The 24282-nt window shown below is 41.3% G+C and overlaps 1 protein-coding gene across 1 annotated transcript in view; it reads right to left on the reverse strand.

Annotated features, from left to right (window-relative positions):
- Positions 1-1761: 1761 nt before the first annotated feature.
- The window catches only part of LOC101167579 (transmembrane protein 163), a 71940-nt gene continuing 49419 nt past the window's right edge, over positions 1762-24282 (reverse strand). The window contains exons 3-8 of the mRNA XM_004082023.4: positions 15609-15652; positions 14934-15025; positions 12806-12902; positions 8872-8983; positions 6946-7087; positions 1762-6797 (exon numbers count right to left, since the gene is read on the reverse strand). Of these exons, the coding sequence (XP_004082071.3) occupies positions 6737-6797; positions 6946-7087; positions 8872-8983; positions 12806-12902; positions 14934-15025; positions 15609-15652 (548 nt within the window). The 3' untranslated portion in view covers positions 1762-6736. The remainder of the gene's footprint in view (positions 6798-6945; positions 7088-8871; positions 8984-12805; positions 12903-14933; positions 15026-15608; positions 15653-24282) is intronic.

A 24282-nucleotide genomic window follows, 5' to 3' on the forward strand; every position in this document is an offset into this window, starting at 1 on the left:
CGCTGCAGCACAGTATTCCTAGTATTCCCAGTATTCCTAAAAAAGGTGAGATCAAATTGAACACTGCGTTATTCTAATGTTGGGAAGATGATAAAATATTTATAGTTCTGGATAAAACTGACATCAAAAGCTGAAGACAAATGTTGTCCACTAGATCACACATACGCAGAATCAGCATTATTGGCCAAGTAATTTGGCTTCAGTATCTTACGCTCTCATGTGCAAACAAGGAAAAGCAGAAATAGGTGTAAAAACAGTAAAACAAAAAATATGAAGGAAAAGATAAAAGCAACAGTTATGCCACCTTGACCGCTCTTGTGTTTGTGGTTTCATACTCTGACTAGCCAAGGAATTCATCAGATTGATTGGAAATCTGCCCTGAGAGAAGACTGAAAAGATTGTGTCTGGCGTGTGAGGGGTCTGTTGAGAGTTTACCAGCCCGCTTCCTGATCCTGGACCAGTGCAGGTCCTGAATAAAGGGAAGGATGGATCCAATAATCCTCTCCACAGGCCTGATGGTTCTCTGCAGTCTGTCCCTGTCATGTCTGCTTGCCGCAGAGGTTGTCGCAGAAAGTACAACATCTGCTAGACCTTCATTTGAAATGAGTCGATGTGTTAGGTCCTCTTAAGGTCGCATTCGGTGGTGGACCCTAGAAATCTGTGAGTCTGGGGAAGAGACTGTTCTATTGAGAATTGTAAATGGAGGGGGTGGGGGTGGTTCCTCCTGAAGTCAACTATCATCTCCACAGCTTCATGTTGCCATAACTCCAGGTGTTTCTGACTAGTCGGTCCACTTCTCCCCTGTATGTCGACTCATCGCCCTCTCAGATGAGTCCAATGACTGTGGTGTCGTCAACAAACTTTAGGGGTTTCACAGAGACTCCTAAAGTAGTCGTTAGTGTAGAGAGACTAGAGCAGTGGGGAGAGAACACACCCCTGGGGAGCACCAGAATAGCATTTGCTACAAAAATACTTAAAGTCTCGGCATTTCTTCAGAAACACCTGTCCAGTTTCATCAACTGGGTTTTGGTGAAGCTTCCTCTGGGCTGTCTAATTCAAATTCAAATTCAAACAACTTTATTTAATCCTGAGGGGCAATTCCTTTAAGTGTTTATAATCAATATCAATTAGTGTTTAAAGACCGGAGAAAGGTAGTTTGCCATCTCTCAGTGGGTGGAGTGTCCCTCCCCCAGGTGGAAGAGTTTAAATATCTTGGGGTCTTGTTCACGAGTGAGGGAAGACCGGAGCGTAAGATTGACAAGCGGATAGGAGGAACCTCCGTAGTTATGCGGTCGCTGTCCGTTGTGGTGAAGAGAGAGATTAGCCAAAAGGCAAAGCTCTCAATTTACCGGTCGATCTTCATTCCAATACTCACCTATGGTCATGAGCTATGGGTCATGACTGAAAGAACGAGGTCCTAAATACAAGCGGCTGAAATGAGCTTCCTCCGTAGGGTGGCTGGGCGCTCCCTTAGAGATAGGGTGAGAAGCTCGGTCACCCGCGGAGGGCTCAGAGTAGAACCGCTTCTCCTCCACATCGAAAGGAGCCAGTTGAGGTGGCTCGGGCATCTAGTCCGGATGCCTCCTGGACGCCTCCCTGGAGAGGTGTTCCGGACATGTCCCACTGGGCGGAGGCCCCGGGGAAGACCCAGGACACGCTGGAGAGACTACGTCTCTCTGCGAGGTAGGTGCGGCTTTCGTACTAACTAACCAACTTCCTAGTTTTTGGTTGACAGCTTAAATAAAATTCTCAGAAACATTGAATGATTAACCAGGAAAAAACTTTAATTACTGAATCAAAGAAAATAACTTTTTATTCACAAAAAAAGATATTTCAATATTGTTCTTTTACATAAATAGTGCATTTAGTACATCATCTTTAATACCACTATTTACCATCACTGTACAAACAGACAAATAATCTTTTAAATAGTCATTTGTTTGCGTGTGTGGCTGCTATGCATCTGTAATTGTTGATACTGTAGAGGTTCCTACAAGCCCATGCAAAGCACAGCAACACAGTTGGTACTAATTTATAGGGTTTTGGTAAAGCAGTGGAGGTGAGGCTAAGTCCTTTTGTCACAACCAGCACCCCTCATTGATGAATATACAGTGAGAATGTATCTGTTTCCGTATGCTTATAAAAGAGATTCCAACAACACGCCTCCTTTGCTCTAGAAGCTTATGTTTGGGTGTAACAAGCACTGGAATACAAAAAATAAAATCTTAATTAAAGCTGAAACGAGTCAAAAACAGTCTGAGATGTGATTTAGTTGAAAACATTGCTGAAATAAATTGCTAGTTTGTGCAGCGTGACCTTTTTGCCGTACGGCTACAGGTCGGAATGGTGCTGGTAACATGAGTTTCCTTTGTGCCTTCATTTGCAGCTTCATGTGCAAACACTGTGCTTCGCTTGGAAAAAAGTCGCTGTAAAGATTGTCTTCTATGCAGTAAAGAGGTGGGGGGCAGGGAGAGTTATACAAATCAGTGTGCTGTTGGTGAGTTGAAAGGGTGCGAACAGATTCACACCTTCATTTTACAGCTAAACCACGTCTTTTTCTTCACAACAGAGCTAGAAATAAAGAAAAAAAGAATAAAATCTGCCAGCAACAGCGTCACACGTCCAGCACACTGCTGGAACAGAGCGGATAGAGTGCAGAGGAGATGCAGGCCTCTGCACAGTCACTGCCCAAGGATCGGTAACTGTCTTCACACGGATAAATATAGACGGTCCCTCTCAGGATTTGTGTATTATTTAACACGGCTGCCATAACGTTTGCAGCCACAAGGGGGTTCACTTTCTTCACAGATTCACAAACCAGCAAGTGTTTTTCAAATTTTGCAGCAAACGTTCCTGACGTGATGTCATAGATTGCTGTACATGTAACCACAGGTTTGAGTCCATTTGCTCCATAATTACTCAAATTCATTAAATCATCCTAAACGCTTCAAAAAATCTGGGGATTCTCATGTTTTTGGCTGATAAAATACAAGTGCAAAGCTGAACCTTGGGCAGCTCTGTCAGATCACACAGACATCCAATCCAAATGATTCAGCTACAGTGCAAAACCTTACAGTAAAACTTTCATTTCACCTGTAATGTAAAGCAAATGTAAAACAACATTTACAGTATATGCACGCTACAGAGTAAACATTGTAAGTATATGTAACATTAATCACTCTGTACTTTAACTATACGTTGTCTATACTCCCAAACAGTGTGCTAAATATATTTACAGACAGTGCACTTTGAATTTACATTCAATTTCTTAATTAATACCAAAGGAGACATGCACAAGATCGAGATAACACACCAGCGAGCAGACGCAGAGTTAAACTCCGCATCTGGACAAATTCACACAAGCTGATTTATGAGCTTCAATGTCTCAAACTGAGGACAAAAATGGAGGCGGCTAGAAATGAAACCAACATATTTCAAGTACTAAACACATCTGTTGGATTCATTACAATGTCACAAACAATGAAAACCTGTAAAAAATGAATCGGTGTGAACACAGACAAGACGATCTGGGAGCCCATCCTTTATAAAAGCTAAACTACAGTTCATCTGGAGCGGGGTTGTCTGGTAATATTTAAGTATACGAATTCTGTGTGATCAAACAAAGATAATTTATTTAAAACAAAAAAACACATGAGGTATTTGCAAAAGATTAAAATAAAGTTGTTAAATATAACACTAAATGTTGAAAATGCTTAACATATTGGAGAAAGACCTCACTGAGAAAAAGGTGACTACTAACCTTGAAGTTAAAAAGCAGTTATTGGTAGCGCAAGTTCAAGAAAAACAATGTGTTATTGCTATACAGGTGAGAAACTACATGAAACTACATCAAACTAATAAATGTATAATGTTCAATAATTCAAAAAGGTAGCGGTGAGCTAGCAATAAGGCCAAATCCAAATTCAATCTCTACCCCTCTGGCTCCTCCCTATTGTTCCAATTGTAGAGGGATTTGGAGCTGTAGTGGCGTCCGAACTTGTCATAGTGACGGAGAGCTGGGTATTCCTCTGCCGGTAGGGTAAGACATTTCTTCACCTGGGAGTGCTCTGAAGCACAGGAGTTTACATTTAAATGTAAGTATTGACTTCTTGTTTATGCACGACTCCCTAAAGTAATCAAATTGATGTTATGTGTATTTTTCAAGGGCTTGCAGCTACGCGCTATCGTGAGCGACTGGTGACTATTCATGACGTCATCGAGTGGTAGAAATGTCTGGATTTTAAAACACTATTTTTCCATAACCCTCCGTTTGGAGGGATAAATGTAGGGATAAGGAGGAGCTGTTTGGGTAGGGAAGGATTTCGGATTCTGCTTGAAAACAAGTTTTTTTTTTAGCATTTATTTACCTAACTGTCCTGATTACTAACTGATTAGGCTACTTTTATTGGCAGTGAGTTTGAAGTTGTTAAATAAAACTCAGTTGAAGCCAATGAGTGTTAACAGTTGTGCACCGGTTATTTTGTTGTGCGATTTCTAACAAAGAATTATTTGCAACGTTAAAAAAAAATAATAATAAATTCTAATTTCTAGGTTAATCTTTCACAGTTTTTTTCATACCTTATGAACCATTTCTTTACCATGAAACTCTTAAGTGGGAATGTTCTAGAAAAGCAATGAGTTGACCAGGAAATGACAATTGACTGATAACTAATTAGTTAAGCGTTGAAACAAATGCAACAGTACTTGGGAAATTTTGATCTCTTATTCATTTGTTTTCCAAAAAACATTAAACTTAAATCTAACATTTCTGCACTTTTTCGCAAACCTGAACTGATATTCTCAGCTTTTATCATTTTACTTAAAATAAGTCAATTAATTTTTATGAGGCGATGGAAAGAGAGTTTTGCTATGTTCCACCACAAGTATCAGAGCCTGCAGTGTAAAAATAGAAATTTGTGCCTTTAGAGTCATCAAACATGATGACAATTTGGGATCCATATTTTTCTTCTTTGTAAAAAAATTCTAAATAATTTTAATCTAGATTTTCGGGGTCAAGACGCAGCTAGCTCTGTGCTGATGCTAACAGGAAGCTGAGTTTGCGGAGTCGGCTCTTCTGGCGTACTGCTTGTTTCAGTCGAATTTTATCTCCTCTCCCTCACAGTCTGACAAATGAAGTGGGCTACAGAGTTGTGCTGGTGAAGTTCTCTGAGAACCGTTATTTCCTCTGGTTCCCTTAAGCAACTGTGGTTAAAATTTGTAAAAAAAAAAAAAACACACAAAAATAATTGAATAAATAAATAAAATGGCTCCTTACGGTTTCATGTTGAAGGAATCAAGTTTTTTTGAGCTAAAGAGCCTCTTTTAATGATGGAGAGTTCAAAACTGTACTTGGGGTCGCCTAGAGCCTTGGTCACAACTGCTGTCACGGGTGGAGACGGGCTGTCTGTGGGGGGGAAAGTGGGCAAAACTGTACGGGGAACGAACAAAATGTTCCTTCACATTTATTTTTACGGGCGTGCTGCGGCTGACAGGTTGTAAGGAACCTATGCAGGCATGTTGGACGGAAATTTTATTTGTTTTAACCCCCAAATCCTGCCCAAGGGGCCCGTTAATACTATTTACGTGAAAAGTCTGCGCAGCTGGACTGTTGCCAATGAACAATGAGCAATGTATTTGCGTCCCACGGGCACTTACAAGTCTCGTGCCGCATTCGCACGTGGTCAGTAAGGGACCAGTCCTTGCACCTTACTAACGACTAAGGGTGTGGCACAGGGGCACCGTACAGCAACATCACCTGTAGCATCACGCCATAAGTGCGTGCAACTTAAATTAGCCTACGAATACTCGACAAAACCTGAGGTACTTCTGAGATAAAAATCAGTAACATGGTGAAAACAGCTATGAAGGTCAAAGGTACACGCGAAATTCCATCTTTGCAGCAAATTTATGAGTGTTCTGTGACACGTCTAATTCTTAAAATTATCAGCGATCCATCTCAGATTCTGTTTTCTGACTTTGAATTATTACCAGCCGGACGACGCTTCAGAGCAGCCAAATATAAAACCAACAGATATAAGAACTCGTTCGTTCCATTAGCCATAAAACTGCTGAACAAACTGTAAACGGTCTAGAGCAAGTGTCTCTGGTTGTTACTTTAGTGGGTGTCGTCTTATTGTGCATGTTTATTCTGTTGTTTTCCTTATGTTGTAGCTGTGGGCTCGTCAGCCCAAGACAAATTTCCCTCACGGGACAATAAAGTATTTATTGATTATTGGTTGATAAGAAGCACAAAGTCATAACAGTGACTTTTAAAGAAGCGAATACTGTAGAGAACCTGCAACCAACACTTGCAGACGTGTAGCTATAAAGAAAGTGGGAGGTTCAGTTTGATATCGCTGTTATTTTGACCACATTAGCAGAATTCAGTGAAAACTTGAGGAAAATGTTGGAGGTTTTTCAAGTCTTATTGCTTTTTGTCTCCTGAACAAATTTAAATCACTTCTTGAGACTTTTTACATTCATTCAGCACTAACTTTCTGTGGTTTGACTTTCATTTAATGTTCTTTGAAAACCAAACGGAGGAAGAAATTGGTCTTGGATTAACCCCAAAGTCTCTCAGCCATATGTTTGTGTAAATGCATGACCTACAGTATTTTCAGCACATATGGATCCACACAGTACATGAGCTTGTGCATCTGAACACACACACAAAAAAACCCAAAAAAAACGGAAGAGCGTAAAATGGTTCAAGGCTCCTCATCAACCTCCAGGTCATTTATTCAAAGCGTTCGTAGTTTCTTGTCTGCCTCACGCGGGGAACCATGTCCTTCAGGAGCCTGTGGCCACAGACATAACATATTAAAAATGCAATAAAATAAAAATCCTTGTGCAGAAGTAATTGTTTCTGCATGTTTCAACACCATTTTAACTCATGTTGTCCCTTTGACACTCTGCTATTTGTGGAATCCGATATCTGTCACTTACTTGACCCCATAAGCCAGAATGATGAGACCCATAAGAACTCCAATTGTGCCGTCCAGAAACCAGACATCAGGGTGTTGGTGGAAGACCTCAGCACTTATGAGAATGGAGAAACCCATGATGGCTCCGACCAGAGAGTTAAACCCTAAACACATAAATGCCACATTCAACTCAACTGTGATTTTTAATATTCTGTTAGTGTTTCTACAGATCATGAACTGTTTATAAGAACTAGACTGAACAAATGTGATGTCACCCGAGGAACATGGTTTACTTCTGGTTCGTTCTGCCATTTTTGCTACATGAACACCTGTCATGTTGGAATCAGATGACATCAGTAAGCAGTGATTGGTCCAAGTTGGTTTAAATGGGGGCCAGCAGGCTCCACCTACTTTTATCGAGGCATCTTATTGTCAAGTTTATAACTTGAAAAATTTGCACTACAGAAAGAACATCATGGGAAAAAATTGGATTAGCAAGAACATGTTTTATAAAAGGTAACAGACCAACAACGGTTATTCTGACCAATGGAATGGCTGAGTAATAGCTGTATATTTCTCAATAGAAGTGTATGGGATTTTAGCTACATGTACTTGGAGCCAGCAGGTACTTCCTGTTTGGGACACCAGGGGGGAGGGGTCACTCAGTCCAGTTCTCATACAGACTTATTAACTCTAAGGAAACATATGTGTTTGACGCAACAATAACACAAAAATGGAATAAAACAGAAATAATCCTAAACGATCCTTTTTTAAACTGGGTGTCTCCGCTACACTTGTATGAGTTATTGAGCCACAGTATTTCTGTTCTTCTGAAAAACTGGATTTTAAAGGCTGTTTGAGATGTTACCCTGCTCATCTTCTTGAGTTCTGAAAATGCAGCTTTACTTATGTGCCGACTTGTACAGAAGTGCAGCAATCTTGGATTATTAGACTGTCATGAACAAACTGCACACCATAAACTACATGTCTCTGCTTACCTATCCATGTTTGGACCAGATATTGTCTCAGTGCATCACTGGATTTGAGAAGCACATGGATGTCGAGTGTTGGAGATTGCATGATCTCCTTATGCATGCGTGGGCTTCCTCCCACAGTCCAAAAACATGCTTCACATGTTAGTCACTCTAAATTGTCTCTATGTGTGACTGGTATTGGTTGCTGATGACGATTCTTTTTGCCAGACAGTAGCTGGGAGAGAATCCAGCAACCTCATGACCCCAAAGGAGTCTAAGTGGGTTAAAAAATGGATGCATGGATGTCGATTGTGTTTAAAATCCTTCAGAACAGAAGGGAAGACTTTTTTTATCTGTCCTTCCCCACTTTTAAAGACAAAAATGTTATCTAGTCCAGTGGTCCCTAACCTTTTTCAGACCACAGACCGTTTATTGTCGGTCACTATTTATATATAAATGTACCGGTCCAAACAAGGCCAATTTGAAGTTTGATAATTTTCATTTTTTGCAAGCTTCCAGTTTCCAAAAAAATCTATTTAAAATCTGTGTATAAACAGACTTGGTGGTAGATCTTGAAGACTTTGCTTTGACAGCCCTGTGATGTGGACAAATATGAACTTTCACACAGTTACTGTGTCTTCTTCCTTTTTTGTTTTTGTTTTTTTACATCTGATGTACTCCAGCTCAGTAGGTTATTGTCCTGCCTGCACTAAATGTAAAATCTACAGGAAAATAAATCCAGGCTCAGAGAAGAGCAACCTCAGGTTTATTACATTGATGGTGTATGCATTGGAGAGCATTGGAGTGTGTAGTTTGTGCTGCTTATGTCTCAATGTGCATGTGTTAGCAACCTTCCAACAAAAACAGGAGCAGACATGCTCTTTTTCATCCTTTTTTTGTTGGATCGTGAGCTCTGAGCTCAAACTGTTGTAGATCTTTATTGGTCTAAATGTGTGTGTAGGTGTGTGTGATACCATCAGTGATGAGGGCTCGACTGGTCAGCCTTCTTCCCAGCATAAACTTGGCCACAGCCAGTACGGCACACACGAGGCCGCTCACTATGGATACGCTGAAGAGGAAGTTATCCTGGAGACAGAAGCAGGAAGGGTTATTAAAATACATGCAAATCTTTTGTTCAATTTCTTAAATCATTTCCAGTTTCCCATCATCCCTTTGTTTACACTCTCTCCGGCTAGTTTACAGCCCCTCACAACCCCAAGCTATCATTAGCGGTGCAACAAAAATGGCGAGCAGTATCGGAGCTATCCAGCCGTGCAGTTTTGTGGCAGATGCCAGCTTAGACGAGTAAAATAAATATGTTAATGTATCTATTTGTCTGCAAGTGGTTCCATCAGAATGGAGCAGAGAAGGGAGCTTTTGGCCCACACATATTAGTTTCTACGTCAGTTTTTCTCAAATCGTTTTTTCATCTGCTTCTGATTCTTCACAATTTGAGTAAAGAAATACTCAGAAATGCAGTGTTAATCTTAAATCTTTTATATATATGTTCTCCATTGTGAGGAAAATGCTACAAGAACATGTTAAAAACACCAGAAACACAATTTTTATTGGACTGGGTCTTCGAAGGATTTAAAGGTCTTGAAAACAGAAACTGCTCACATTCAAGAGGAAGCAACATTTTGAGAATATTGCTTTGCTCCCTGCAGGCCTTTTGTTTATTTTTTTATATTTTTTTTCCACTTGAGCTCAAGGTCACTTATCTCTAAGTCATGTGATAATTTGGCTTTTTCACCACAAATAGGAAACACACTCAGCAATAACTAACACCTGACCCCTGAGGATTGAGCTCCCTGATTTAATTGGTTCTCAGTAGGAAACAGCAGAACCGGCAGAGAAAACAGGACAGTGAAGACACAGCTACATTTTCTTTTGTCTGTTTTGATCTCCCAGACAAGATTTTTGATCAAGGCCATTCAGGAGATTTGCATACAATCAGACTTTATATAAGTACAAGTTAACAATGTGTTCTGGTACCAGAAACTGAGATTTGAGTTGTGCTTTTTAAGGACTTAAAGACCCACACAGATTTAAAAGAAAAAAAAAATGAATTTGTGTTTTTTTTAATTTGTTCCTGTGTTGAATTGCTTAAAAAGAAAATCAATTAAAATCAGACCAGGGGATGATATGGTCATTTTCCAAATCAAGCCACCCAGAAGTTGCACAAGAATTCACCCTACTGCTGCAGCACAGGTTTTATTGTCTTTTTTTTGGAGAATATTTATTTGAAATTATGAACCTATACGTAAAACACGTAGTAGTGTTAACCCCTTTTCTAGGGTTAAGGTAAATCAGAAGACTTAACCAAAATACATTGAAAATATTAATATTTATCAATATATCAATCTAAAATTCCTCATATCTGTTATTTTGGGTTTGTTTTTCGATTGTTGTTGTTTTTAATTTTTTACTTTTACTCTTCTTATTGTTTTAACTTGTGTTTATGAATGTATTTTATCTCCGTCACTTTCTTTTCTACTTGTTAATGAAAGTTGTTCAAATAAAGTGACTGGTTGGTTGGTTGGTTGGTTGGTGTTGTTTTGTAAAGACCAACCATCAAACATGGCGGTGGTGGTGTGATGGTCTGCTTTTATTAGAAAATCTGTGATGTAAAACCCTAAAAGGAGAAAGTCGACCATCATTTCAGATCAAGCTCAGTAGCACAAGTTCTGCAGAAGGAGGATGATTAGCAAAGCCCAAGAAGGTCCAGCTTTTAATGAACTTGATAAACTTCAGACTAAATCCAATTACAGCGCTGTGTCATGACCTTACATTGTTTATTCAAGCTGGTGGGGGCTGCTGCTAAAAATAGAGGTTTGCTTACTGAGCAAATATCTATTTTTTTCTCAAATTAATAATTCCTTTTGGTGATTTTTAATATTAAAAGCGTCAAATATTCATAATATTGAAAAGATTGTGGAAACAAAACGCAAAGATAAAATAAAAAACAAAAAGAAGTCTGCAATATTTGATTTTCACTGTCAAGGTTTAATTATAGACATAAAAGGGAGCAAAAAAAACATCTGACGCTAAAATCAGCCAGAATAAATAAAAAAACAAGTGAAAGAAATTGACTGAGGAGATAAGAAAACAAGAAGCAGGTGTTTGTCTTAACTTAATCCAAAGGGGAATCATAGATTTACAGCCACAAAACAGAATAGGGAATCGGAGACTCAAAGATCAAAAGAAAACCTCACATTAGTGAACATTAAAACATTAAAAGTAGAAAAGAGAATTGCCTTTTTTTATTACTAAAAATAGTAAAGATGTTCAGCGTGGTTTGATATAATCCACCGTTGATGTGACCGAAAGGCTTTAAATTTTAGTTCAATGTTTGAACCTAATACTTTATTTTCTGTGAATACCATTACTGATGCTCTATGAGGCTTGATGGGTAATGGTTATCAGAGTTTTCTAACCATTTACCTTTTTAGCTTCAGAAGGTTACATTTATCTTGGTAAAAATCCTGCATCTCAGTGGGCGCACGTTCTTTAAATCTCAGCTGGTTGCTTTGGTTTCTTCTCTGAGGAGAGAAAGCAGGAGCCGCTTTCGGCTCTGCTTAACCAGGTACCAGATGCAGACAGACAGCTACAGTTGCAACACGGAACGTGATGCGAATCCAAATGTCCAATTTTCTTCCCCGTCTGGTCAGTGGATAGGATTTGCCAGAGGTGGCAGCATTTACACACGTTCCCGGTGTTGCTGTTTCCCCCTGAGCTTTTCAGCTTGCATGTGAGCTCGGCAGAAAAAAACAACAGCAAAGGTTTTGAAAGTGAAACCATGTTGCTGTTGTTGATGCTCTTTTGAGATGTCTCTCACAGCACTGATATCACTCTGACAAGCTGAATCATAGTATTTGAAAGAGTTACTGAGTCGGCCAAAAAGGTGGAGAAAGAAGAAGGAAACTAGACATGATAACGAAACCCTGGGAGACATATGAGGTCAGCTTAAAGTAAACAGCTTGGAAGTCTTTTAATTACAGATCAAGTCAGCTCCATGGAAACCACATCCTGAAGCTGTAATAGCCTCTCCAATTATCTATTTGATCTGTTTTCAAAGTGTGCAAAAATGGTCTTTTAATTATGATTGTGCCGTTTTTAGGCTAAGTAAAAAACTCGTCATTTATAGGACATAGTTTCTGCAGAGCGGCAGTAGTTCATTATAAATTCACCACTGAGTTGTGGGCGGGACTTTTGGTGCTTGTAGCAAAATTCTATTTTCTATGTCACAAATAAGCTCTGCTCCTGATTCACAATAATTTGAATAAAGAAATACTAAAAAATACAATTTAACCCTAGTTTTCTTTGTCTGTGTCCTCCATCAGTAAATGTTTTTGTTATTGGGTATTGCTGTTCTAATCTGACGTAAAGCTGCACTGAATAGACACATGGTGAGGCAGGCAATGGTTTTGCCACAACTGTAGAGGGCGCATGTGAGCTCACGTTTGCTTTTCGGTGGCTGATAATAAAGTTCAAAAGGAGTCCATTATTTTAGGCTTAGGTCTGACTGATTGCAAAAGGACTTTTGCAATTTCTCAGCTCCAAAAAACCTTCGACATTGGACTTTTGGTCATTACGGGAAGAACAAAGATGGAGGTTAAGAGCTTCAAAGTTTAAAATGGGTTTTTCAATGCTTTCAAAACTTAAAGATGAAGAGCTTTTACTCTAAAGTCACAGACATTTTTGTCTTAAAAAAGAGGCAGTTGGACTTTATTTACAAGTTGCATTGAAACGCTGTGTGTTCCGCTCCACACAGACTTTAAAATGCTGCACCTTCATCTGCCCACATCCTGCATTTGGGATTGGAAAATGATGTCCTCTTTTGTTTGATGTTGTAAGCTGATGTATGTGTGTTGGCACGCACGTGTGTGTTTGTGTGTGTTGCCTCACCACTTCAGGTGGCATCCTTGTTGCCAGATCGTGAATGGCCTTTCCCAGGATGCACATGGAGGACAGGACAAACACAACCCCCAGAATGACGCACGCTCTGCACAGAATCAGACATGCAGTACATTTTATTTTTTTGTAAGCTGTACTAACAAACATTTGCATTATTTAATTGAATATTTCCTGATGGACTGCTTCACATACTTGACATTATTTGAAAATAGATTTGGAAATGTTTTTTTTTCTAACATCAACAGTTCATTTGATGAGTTTTGTGTTTACGTCTAAAGCTGCGTTCACACCAAAAGCAGTCCGCGCATAAGGGGCGACCAGTTGTAATGTTAAGTCAATGAATAAATGTGATCGAGGGTCCTTCAGTAAAAAAGTGGAACTTTGTCAAGGAAAACGCATCATGTCAACCAATCAGCTTTCATACTAGTTTTGATGTAAAGGATAAAACCCAAAGAGGTGTCCATAGATCCGTCTTTTTATATGTATGACGAGGAGGCGTAAAATGTCCTTTGTGAATATGGACATATTGAATGAATGAATGAACTTTATTTATCCCAACAAGGGGAAAGTCAGTTCCAGTACATCTCAAATGAGAAGGTCAGACATACAACAACAAAAATACACACACACTTCGAGAGGTCACTGAGGTCAATGCATCCGAGCGCCTTAAGGCCTGTTCACACCGGGACGAATTTCGCCGGCGATTTTCGCCGACGTTTAACGCCTCGTGACTAAACAAAGGGCACCAATGAGAGTGTGCACACCGACGCGAAAAAACGCCACGCGTTAAAGCGTCAAAAAAAAAAAACGCCTCGGGTTCGTTTTTTTTTTTCGACGCATCGCGTCGAAATCTACTCGACCAATGAGAATGGCGCTTTTGCTCACGTGTCTGGAGCTTCTGAAGTTACAGTAAAACACAACTTGGGGGCGCTCAAACACAAAACTGCCTTGCTGAGCACACATACCAGCGAAGAAGATAGACGCCAAGTAGCGTCTACACAGCCGCGAAGCAATAATGACGGACATTCTAAAACATCCCCGAACCAAGCACCAGTTGGAGCTACTGGTGCTTGAAATATTCGTGTTTTCTTTGTTTGATTCTGACAAGCGTGTAAATACTTGCTCTCTTCTTCTGAGTGAAAAGCGACTTTAAGAAGCGTAAAGTTGCGCAGCGCCACCTTGTGTACAGGAGTATTTCTGTTTCACATTAAGCGCCATCTAATGTCAGGGAATGAAATTGCATGTTCACTCCACTCATCGTCAGCGAAAATCGCCTGGGTGTGAACACAAAAAACGTGGCGAAAAACGCTGGCGAATAACGCCTGGCGAATATTCGTCCCGGTGTGTACGGGCCCTTAGATGACCTGCGCCGGCGCACCTTTGTATAGCATGCAGATGGTCAACGGTGGGGGGGGGCGGGGTTCGTGACAAAAAAAAGTCGTATCCCAACACTGCGTACAGCGCGTAGACACAAGAAAAAAACTACATTGTTTAACACAAATGGCACGTGTGCAGACAAAACAGAATACATGAGGCTCAGGAGGGTGGGGAGGATGGAGGGTGGGGGGGACCCCCATGAGATCTGCCCATGAGCCAGGCACATTCCTCCAGACAGTGCAAGGAGGAGGGGGGGGGGGTAGTAGGAGAGCCGGGGTCAAGTGGGGGATGTGTTGCAGTTATCAGCCCTGTAAAAGGCTGCTGTGGTGATTATTGACAATGGACACCTCGTCGTCCATTATCCTGCTTAAAAATACATATATATTAAATCAAATATTATTTGAATCTTGTTCATTTTAAATTAGATTTTTCAATATAAAAAAACATTGTCGATGATCAAAATAATTGATAGAAATCCTGGCATGTCCATCATAGAACCATTTAAAGGACAGGTCTTTACTGTCTTGTGATGAACTGTGGAATAACGTCTCTCCATCTATGTGTCTGTTATTCTGGTTACCAACTGGCTTTAGGCGGGTGCAACAAGCATCCAGGCGCTGTGACCGGAACTTCTTTTTTAATTGTCACTGGACATTTTGCAGCCAATCAGAATCGAGTTTTCACATGGTGTGAAAGAACAAAAATTTCCATCACAATTTTTTGTTTCTTTATTTTTACTCACATGTACTCTCTGTGCGCGGAGTGCACAGCGGCTGCGTTGCTATAGCGCCAAAGAACGATGGCAGATGACATGACGTCCAGAGTGGCATCAAACTAGGGAGAAAACAAGCAGCCAGGAGACAAAAGTCAAACGTTGAAAACCAACAGATAAATATAAAAATAAAGCATGTCACAGCCCCTAATTTCTAAATTGGTCCAAATTAACATTTTAACAACTTATTCAGAATTTCTTTTGAGGTTTTATTTAGTGCAAAGGAGTATAAAAAATGTCAAAATAATCACAGAAAAACCAACCACCTCCTAACTTTTCATAAAGACAAACATGACATTTTTTGACTTTAGATCAAAACTGTATTAAGACAAAATAAAATAAATCTCTTTTCACTGTCTGATCTGATTTCAGGAACTCGGATTGTTTTATCTTTCTCCATCTGGAGAATTTCCTTCGAGTCACAGCAGTTAATCAGAATCTTGTTTTGCTAAACAGTTTGTTTAGCAGCCTCAATAAGACATTCAACAGACGACCTCAGCTCCATGACCGGTCCTTCTTGTCTGCCCTGTTACCTTGGCGACAAAGGAACCGACTCTACTTCTGTACAGGGATTCATTAATAAATCACCAAGATCCCAGTTGTTACTAATTGATCAGTGCAGAAGAAGGAAAGCAGGGGACTCACCGCAAATCCGAAGGCTGACGCACTGTGACGCATGAACGATACCGCTGTGGAGACAGACAAGAAGCATGGCAATCATTTTTCAAAGTCATATGACGAAGAAAAAAAAAAATCACCTCAATACTCTCCAGGAACGGACCTGACTAGGTCCCCCACAAACACAGCGCATCTTTTGCAATGTACAGAATAAACAGACATGGGTGAATAATAATGAGATTTCAGCATATCGTTTATATGAAGGACAGCTTCTGTTAAGATAAAAGGTCAAACTGTCTCGCACCGTGTGTTTATTAGATTATGGTGAAACAAAAATCTGGGCCAAAATAGCTAAATTCTTCACAGATAAACAATTTTTATGCTGTATTGGTTAAGACTTTTACACAATCTACTTCAAAATATAGTCCCAAAAATGAAGGAATTTTCACAACAGGATTAAAACTTCAACGGTTTTTCAAATATATTTTTTATTCGTTGCACTCAAGTCTTTGTCTAGCGCACCTGTGCTGTTTTTGTCTTGCTGCATGACCTTGTGTGTTTAGTTCACTCTCTGCTTTCAGGACAGACTCGTGGGACACTGCATCAGCAGTTAAATCGCCATGGCAACAGGAGATTTGAGGCCAAGCTGAATGTTGGTTTGAAGTGAGGAAACAAGCGAAAGGATTCCAACTTGCGGTCCTCCTCCTGACCCCTTTTCCCTCAGATCCTCCCGGTTAGTCACTTCTCCTTTGACAAACCCCTCTTTTCCCTTTTTCTCTCATGTTTTTTGCAAACATTCGTTCTCAGAATCGGACTTTAATGAATCCAGACACGATTTCATGATGTCAAAGAAATAATGAGAATGCAAATTCCTAAGAATATAAACTTCTTAAGAAAAAACACATTGTAAAAACCCTGTAAAAGGTGCAGTTATTTCTCAACTTTTGAAAAAGGATCCAGTATTAAGATTGGTACTTTTAGATCAGTATTTTTTTCTTTAGGCTGTTTATTTTTGTATTAAGCATGTTCTGCACAAAAATACTCATTAATAATTAGGACTATCCAATTAATTTGAATGCAAACTGCCTTCATTAGTTCTCCGAAACCCAAGCAGATCTAAATCCAAGACCAGCTCCATTCAGTATCATTTGCCAGTTATGATGCTGTTCTGTGTCACAGAAACCAACAATGACTACAATTAAGTAGTAATTGTTCAGTACTGCTTAGATCATATTTAATTAGGGCCACAAAAATGTCCTTTTCTATCTCAAACTTTAATTTGTTTACGATGATGCCTCAGAAAATATTTTGTAAAACAGTTTGGTTCCAACAAGAGTAACCAAGAACACCAACGTTTGAATCACTTTCTAATTACTCAATAGTCTTGAAAGTGAAAATGTTGGCCTTTTGGAAAGTCTCACATACTGGATTCACTTTTTGTTCTAGATCACTGCTGACTGCAGAAATGATTGTGGAGGAGCAGTTGGACTGAACGGTTGATGTGTTAAGGAATTATTATGGAGCCTAAATCTTTTCATGTTCTGATAGATATAAAGATCTCCGTCAAACAAAAATGGATTTTAACAATCCTTTTCTATAGGAACATGGTTGTTCAGGGTTCTCCAAAGTTGGAGGGCCCAAACTGAAGTGAAACAAATAAGGCATGTGAGTCAGAGTGAACAGAAATGCCTCTTTCTTCTTTCCTTGAGTCTCCAGTCTCACTCTGTAACTCGGGCCTGTGGCTACATTTTCAGCATTGATGGGTTGACGATCAGGATAATTGGTTCTGGGTTGTAAAGGTCATCATGTGTGACTGTCTACATTCCAGTAAAGTTCCTGACAAGAAGCAGCTAACTCGGAAGCACCGGACCAGAACGTTTAGGTCAGTTCATGGTTTTCCCCTCAGCGTTCAGTGGAGATCTGCTCTGAGGACCTCTACAGCTAACATTTAGCTTCAATGCAGGCCTGTCATAGTATTCTAACTCAATCATTGTTTAATTTAAGTAGCTGACTCCCAAATGAGGAGAACCGCGTCATTGTCTGGCAACCTTGTAGCCAAGTGCATGCTGGTTCTGCTGGGGATAATCTACTGCATCGTGTTAGCTCAGGGACGCTGTATTACAGATAAATTGGATGCGGTCATTAGTTGCAGGGACTTGTGCCAGAAAGTACAAATGAATGAAGCTGTTGCCTTGCTCTAATAGCAGGTGTCCACAGTGATTTTAGTTATTTGTCCTGGACTTCACAGACTGCTCTGTGCAGATGGCTGTCTGCAGTGGGCTCATGCCATGAGGTAGATACTGACGAGCACAAACAGACGGAGCATGCCGTAAAAACACTGATGTACACGAAGGAGGATAGATACAAATATTTTCTTATTAACAAAATTAATTCAATTATAATGCTACATTCACACCGAGCTCAGAATATCAGTGTATATTCAAGCCTCTCTTTTACAAATTTCTACGGGATGATGGAGAAAACGATGGATTGCCGCAGTCAAGTGGGATGGGTGTCTGCCAACAGATGCCATGAGACTCTGAAGTGAACATTTTGTGTCAGGTAGGCCTTTGGTTTGCAGATTTTATTTGTCTCAAAAGTGATAAAGGTTTAGGGCTTTTTATACTGTTTGAGTTACATCCAGCACTGGTGCCAATCTATTATTTTTGAAGGGGCTGCAGTATTTAAATGGACCAAGAACCTGCATGTGATTTTTAAAAATATATATTTTTAACGGTGACCAAATAATAATAAGAAAATCTGCAAACTTTTCCCAAAAACATTCAAATGTGACGAAGCAGCATCCTGCAAAGCCTGAATGTATTATTTGTTTCTCTCTGTCAGTCTCCGTTTTTCTCACCCATGTGGAGGATACATTATTATTGTAATACTAGAGGTCTAAATCATAAAAAGTCAACTTTTTTTTTTGCTTTTTAAATATATTATAATGTTAACTCTTCACAAATACAAAGCCAAATTTGGTATTTTGCTCAATTCACGCAACGCTGCTCTCTGAGCATCAGCCCCTCCCAATCCATGAAAACAGGTGAGTCCTCACATTGTGATGTCACAGAGTGAAGAACAGCCCCTTCTTTTTTTTTTTTTTTTTTTTTTTTTTTTAACCTTGTCCTGTCCAACAGCTGGGCAAACAGATGAGAGCTGAGGGCCTCTTGTGTTGGACATATTTTACTTTAACAAGAGGGTTTATTAATCTTCAGACAAACCAAAGGTATGTCTGAATAAACCCCTTTTGTAATTGAGGCCAAACTTTATTAATTTCAAACATGTTTGAAGATCTTTGGTGTTGGACCGGACGGAAAAGGAAAGAGGGGAAGAAGAGAGAGGGACGTTAGAAAGAGGGGGGGAAGGAGGGTGATAGTAGGAGGGGAAGGGGGATAAGACCATGAAGCAGCATAGAGCAACAAGTTTACTGGTTGTTAATCACCATGGTAAGGCTCAAATGCAGTACAAAAAGGGCGGAGCCTGTCCACACACACACCCAAGTGTCAAACACACCTGCTAGTTGCAAAAATGTCCATCTGTCGACATGTACACAAAACAGATAGTGCTCACACGCATACTTATGCCTTAACACCAACTAGTGTGAAACATTTCAGTCATTCAGTCACGCAAACCGCCAGTGCAAAGGTGAGCCAACACCCGTGCTCAGGTGAGTGCTCATGTTCTTCTAATATGGATGGTGGAATGTGTAAAGAAGGAAGGAGAGCGCCCAGCCATCCCCACCCCAAGACCCCCACCGCAGCAGCAGCGGCAGCCGGAATCCCCCCCACGCCACACGGAAACCGGCAGGGAACAACCGCCGCCCGGGCGACCAAGCCCGCCACCCAGGCCAGGGCCAGCAGGACCGCCGCAAGGCCCCCCAGAGCCAGAGAGCAGGGAGGCACAGAGGGAAAGAGAGGGCCGCCCCAGCCCAACCAGGAGAACAGCCCCCCCGCCGCGCCGGGAGAGCCCAACGCAGGGCCCCACCGGAGAGGGACGCCCACAGCCCCAGACGAGCACCCCACCACCACCCAGGAGTTCCGGGCATCCCCCCGCCCAAACCCCAGGTACGAGCCAGGACCCCCCAAGGGAGACCCGCCCCGCACTCCAGGCGGCCATCCGCCCGGCCCACAGTTGGTCCAGGGAGGAGCAAGGCAGGGGCCCGCCGCCCCCGCCCAGGAGGGGGGAACCCCGGGGAAAAAAGAGGGCCCACAAGGGGTGTTGTAAATATGGCCCGACCAGGCTCGGCCACAGTTGGAAGTTTGGCGGGGCCCAGCGCTCAGGAGCAAGGACCAGAACCCACCCCCCAGGGACACCAACACCCCCGGCTCAGATGTAATGTGAACCCCCCCACCGCGCGGAGAGAGCACCGCCGGGCCCAGGAAGCCGGCACCCCGGGGACACGGCCGCCGCCGCAAAGGGGCCCGTACCCCCCACCAGGGAAGAGGCAGGGGACAGATGGTCCTAGGTCCCACCTTCCTTGCAAAATGTGTGTGCGTATATGTGTGTTTAAGAGGGTGTGTGTGTGCATGTGTGTGTGTTTATGTTGGGATGTATATATTGAGGGGGGAGGGGTGTGTGTACTAAGGGGGGTGCAGTTAAAATTGGCGGGTAGGGCACTAAGGGGACATCTCCTGATTACTCACAGTGATGTCCCCTCACCCTCCCCACCAAGGGGCCCTAAATGTCTAAGGTGCGGTTAAAATTGGCGGGTAGGGTGCTAGGAGGACATCTGCTGCTTGCTGGCAGTGATGTCCAAGCACCCCCCCTACAAAGGGCCCTACATGTCTAAGGTGCAAATAAAACCGAAAGAGGGGGGGCCCACTCCATACGGCAACCATAGGAGGGGGGGCCACTGCCTAGTAAACCCCCCCCCCCCCCAAGGCTCATCGCAGGCTAAGCCCCCCACCCCCTCACCCTATTATGAGGTTATATGAGGAAGGAAAAAAGAACAGCCCCTTCTAGGAATAGTCTGAACTGCCAGCACCGCCCCCAGGCTAACACACACACACACTTTCTCCACTGAGCTAGCGGTGATCGCCTAAATGCTTACGTTTTATATGCACAGCCATCTTTGCCAAAGTTTGTTTGTTGACTTTTGTCAAGGGAGAAACACTGACACTCTGCCGCGGCCTGCTCTAGGTTGACGTCATGAAATGGGCGTCACCCAAAAGGAATGAAAGGCGGGGCCTCAGAGATCGAGTCGCCTCACATCCATGTTGGAAAATGAGATGCGAAAATGGCTTTTTCTTAAAAAAAATGTTTGTTTCATGTTGTATATATATAAGAAAAACAAAATATCTTAATATTGTGTAACCCAGTCTTTTGATACGCACACTGCGGCGCTGATCCACGTTGTGTTGGTGTGCTGGGGGGGGCTGTAGAAACACATGACGTCGGTTCTGAACTGTGCCCCTCATTTTGTCTTTCCAAACAGATCAAAGGCAGACAGTGGAGTGGACACCACAAAAGATCCACAGCAGTGACGCTTTCTGTTTGACTCCCAAATTGGCGGCGTCACACAGGCGTTGTGACGTCAAGGGGTCTGTACTTTTGAGGTCACTGTTTTTGTGTCTGTTGGGAGTTTCACCACTCTGAAGTCATTGATCTGCCTTCTTGTTTCTACAGCAGAGAATTCAAGAGAGGATTAAATATAATAATGGAGTTGTTTCAATTTGGGAAATCTTAACTATCTGCTGAAAGGTGTGGGGGGAGGGGGGTATTTGTGGAAGCTGCTTTCCATCCATTAACCATGAAACCAGCCCTGATATTGACTCATAAAAATAATCCATATTAGGTTTATAGAATCATTCTCAGCCTGATAAGTAATTATGCCCTCCTCCCTGTTTCTCAAGGGCAGGAGCTCAATTTAAGGATACGGAACTCAATTACACCAAAGAGCGGAGGAATAATGTGGGAGACTGGAAATGAGGGAGAGGGAAGGCTGGTTAGACAAACAGAGTGACAGATCCAGACAGAGACGGTGTGGGCGAAACTGAATCAGAAAAGGGAGAGATTTAAATGGAAAGCGGATGGAAAAAGAAAGATTGCAAAGGTTGGCACCACATCAACATATCTTCTAAATCCATGAGTCATCTGAGCTCTAATAAAGTAACTGAACTAATGTCTTCAGATCTGAGCTTAAAACTGCAGAAAACCTCTGAGGTGACACAAACTACAATGCAGCCCAGTCCGGATTTGCCTGTAAATGAAGACTGATATTTTAAGAAGTAGCAGGTAAGTGAACAAACGAGGACGAGCTTTCAGACAGAAGATGAGCCGTCCTGGCAGAGCAACTTTGAAGATGTTTCTGCTGTAAACCGCAAGCATTCCTAAAGTGTATTTTATAGAAAATACATTAGTAGATGAAGAGGTCTGAGTGGTTACAGTGCCTTATTAGGGCTGTTTTCATTTTTGTAATAAGCGGAATTTGTTGGTTACTGCATGAAAAAAACAGCCTCAAAACACATTGTTACTTCAGCCAAATGAGTCTTCTTTAACCGGTAGAGGACCAAAGTTTATGTATTATTGTCTGTCATTTATAATTGACAGTACACGATGTGACTCACAGGCATAATCTAGAGTAAATCCTACTGTAGTGTTTCCTCACGGTTGGCGGATTCGCTTGCTGTTTCACTTTCAGCACAGCCTTCCAGTACGCTGTGTTCTGTGGCCACCTCAGTGGCCTTGTGGAAGAGTGTCCACCCTGTCATTGCAAGGTCATGAGTTCAAATCCAGGCTGAGTCATACCTAAGACTCTAAAATTAGGGACCCCTGCTTGACACTCAGCATTGAGGGGTTGGATTGATTGAAATGGTTCTCAAGCGAGGCTGTGTCTGCAGCTCATCATTCTTCAAGGAGATGGTTCAAATGCAGAGCACACACCTAGGTGTGTGACAGATTATGGGACTTTAACTTGATTGGCTGTCAGCCTTGACAGTCAATCTTCTTTGTGCTGCGTCTACAGAACATGCAGGATTTACATTTACTTAAGACCTAGATCGCTAATCCATGAAACTGGACGTATTTTTCTATGAAGATTTGAACTTTGAGACTTGAAAACAAGAGAGAAAAGTGTGAAAATGTTCATGCCTGTCTGAGAAAAGTCTATAAAGTGTTGAGTGAGATGTTTCAGTCTTAAAACATCTGTAATTCCTACTTTTCAGATTTAGAACGTAACCCACGCTATAAAGTGAGGAATACTGCACGCCAACGAAATTTCAGAAAATGCAAATGTTAAGGAAATAAGATGTTTTTCAGACCCTTTGAGGTAATCCCCAAAAAATTGTTTGCAATGGCAAACAGTGTGTTTTTCCTTACAACAATGTCGGTTTAAGATGCAAAAATACTGACATGAGTGTTCAGCAAAAAAAACGCCTTATTTACCCACTGACTCAAATTTGATCCACACATTTTTAACATGGTGTAACTATAATATAAAGAGTTAATTATAAACAACTTTTGCATTATTTCAATACAGAAAGTAGTCATTTAAGAAAATGGACAACAATAGAAAATCAGCAAAACCTTTCCCTCCAAAAGTGTGTTTAGGAAAAGCCCTTCTACTGCCCCTAGAGGAATAATGATGAACTACAGGGCAGAAAACATGGACCAAGCTATATGCAATGGGTTTTTGTGGAGTGTTTGGATTGTACAAATGAGATAGAGGTCTCAGAAATGTATGTATTAAATAGAATATGAGCAATTAGGATTTAATTTATTAAAGCATCAATACATTTCTAGATAGAAAGTAGGAATGAAAACATCTCCAAATTCAAATAGTTAGCCAACCACTGTATCTACTAATAGTAAAGGTCTGCTATAAATGACCCTCTCTGGGATCTTTATTGCTGCTGCCTCACAATGTAAACAGAAATTAAATACCATTGAGATCTTTTTAGGAAAAGGCATAGACCCACGGATGAATGTTTGGGGTTATTATTTATGGGTTATTCTTATAATTCATGCCTAGTACTTGCCTTTAAAAAAAAGAAAAAAAGCTAACATAAAATACGGAGACCTTTTCAGTAAAATAGTAATCTATTTTGCAAACACCATCCTTCCTCAGCAGGCTGATCTGGCATGGATGTGGCCGCCTCCTCAGCTGAAAAATACTTTTTAATAATTCAGGACCCACAGCTCAATCTCTGCATCGTGGCCTGCACTCTGGATGAGTTCACCCTGCAGAAAAACCCTGCTGGGAATACACCGGTCCTTCTGCTCCTGCCCCTCATGCCCTGCTAAAAAGAGCAGGAGATGAAGCAAAAACGTTGTAGAAAGGTCTCCGGCTGGACTTTGAAATGAGCTGGATTTGTGTTGGCTCACATGAAGTTAATCGTTTCTCTTATTAGGTGCATTTATTTGTTGACACAAAAGTCCACATGTGAAAAGTTATCTGCAGCCTTTGGATGGAATGGAAAATGGGAGCCAGAAGAATAGACTGGCCAGCAGCCCTGCTGTATAAATCTAGCTCTGTGCAGGACTGGAATGCATGAGCGAAATAGAAGACAGTATATTTAAAGAATTCCATTCATAACAGTAGTTAAAGCTCTAAAAACTAATGAAGCATCTGGTTTAATAAATAAGTTAAAATCCATGTAAGCATTTGAGTTGTATCTCCAGTCAGCAGGACTATAAACAATCCTTCCTGTGTTTCCTTTCACCAAACTCAATTACTGCTTTTATGATGTTCAGCAATCCC

Source organism: Oryzias latipes, chromosome 21 (assembly GCF_002234675.1).
Source record: "Oryzias latipes chromosome 21, ASM223467v1".
NCBI lineage: Eukaryota > Metazoa > Chordata > Actinopteri > Beloniformes > Adrianichthyidae > Oryzias > Oryzias latipes.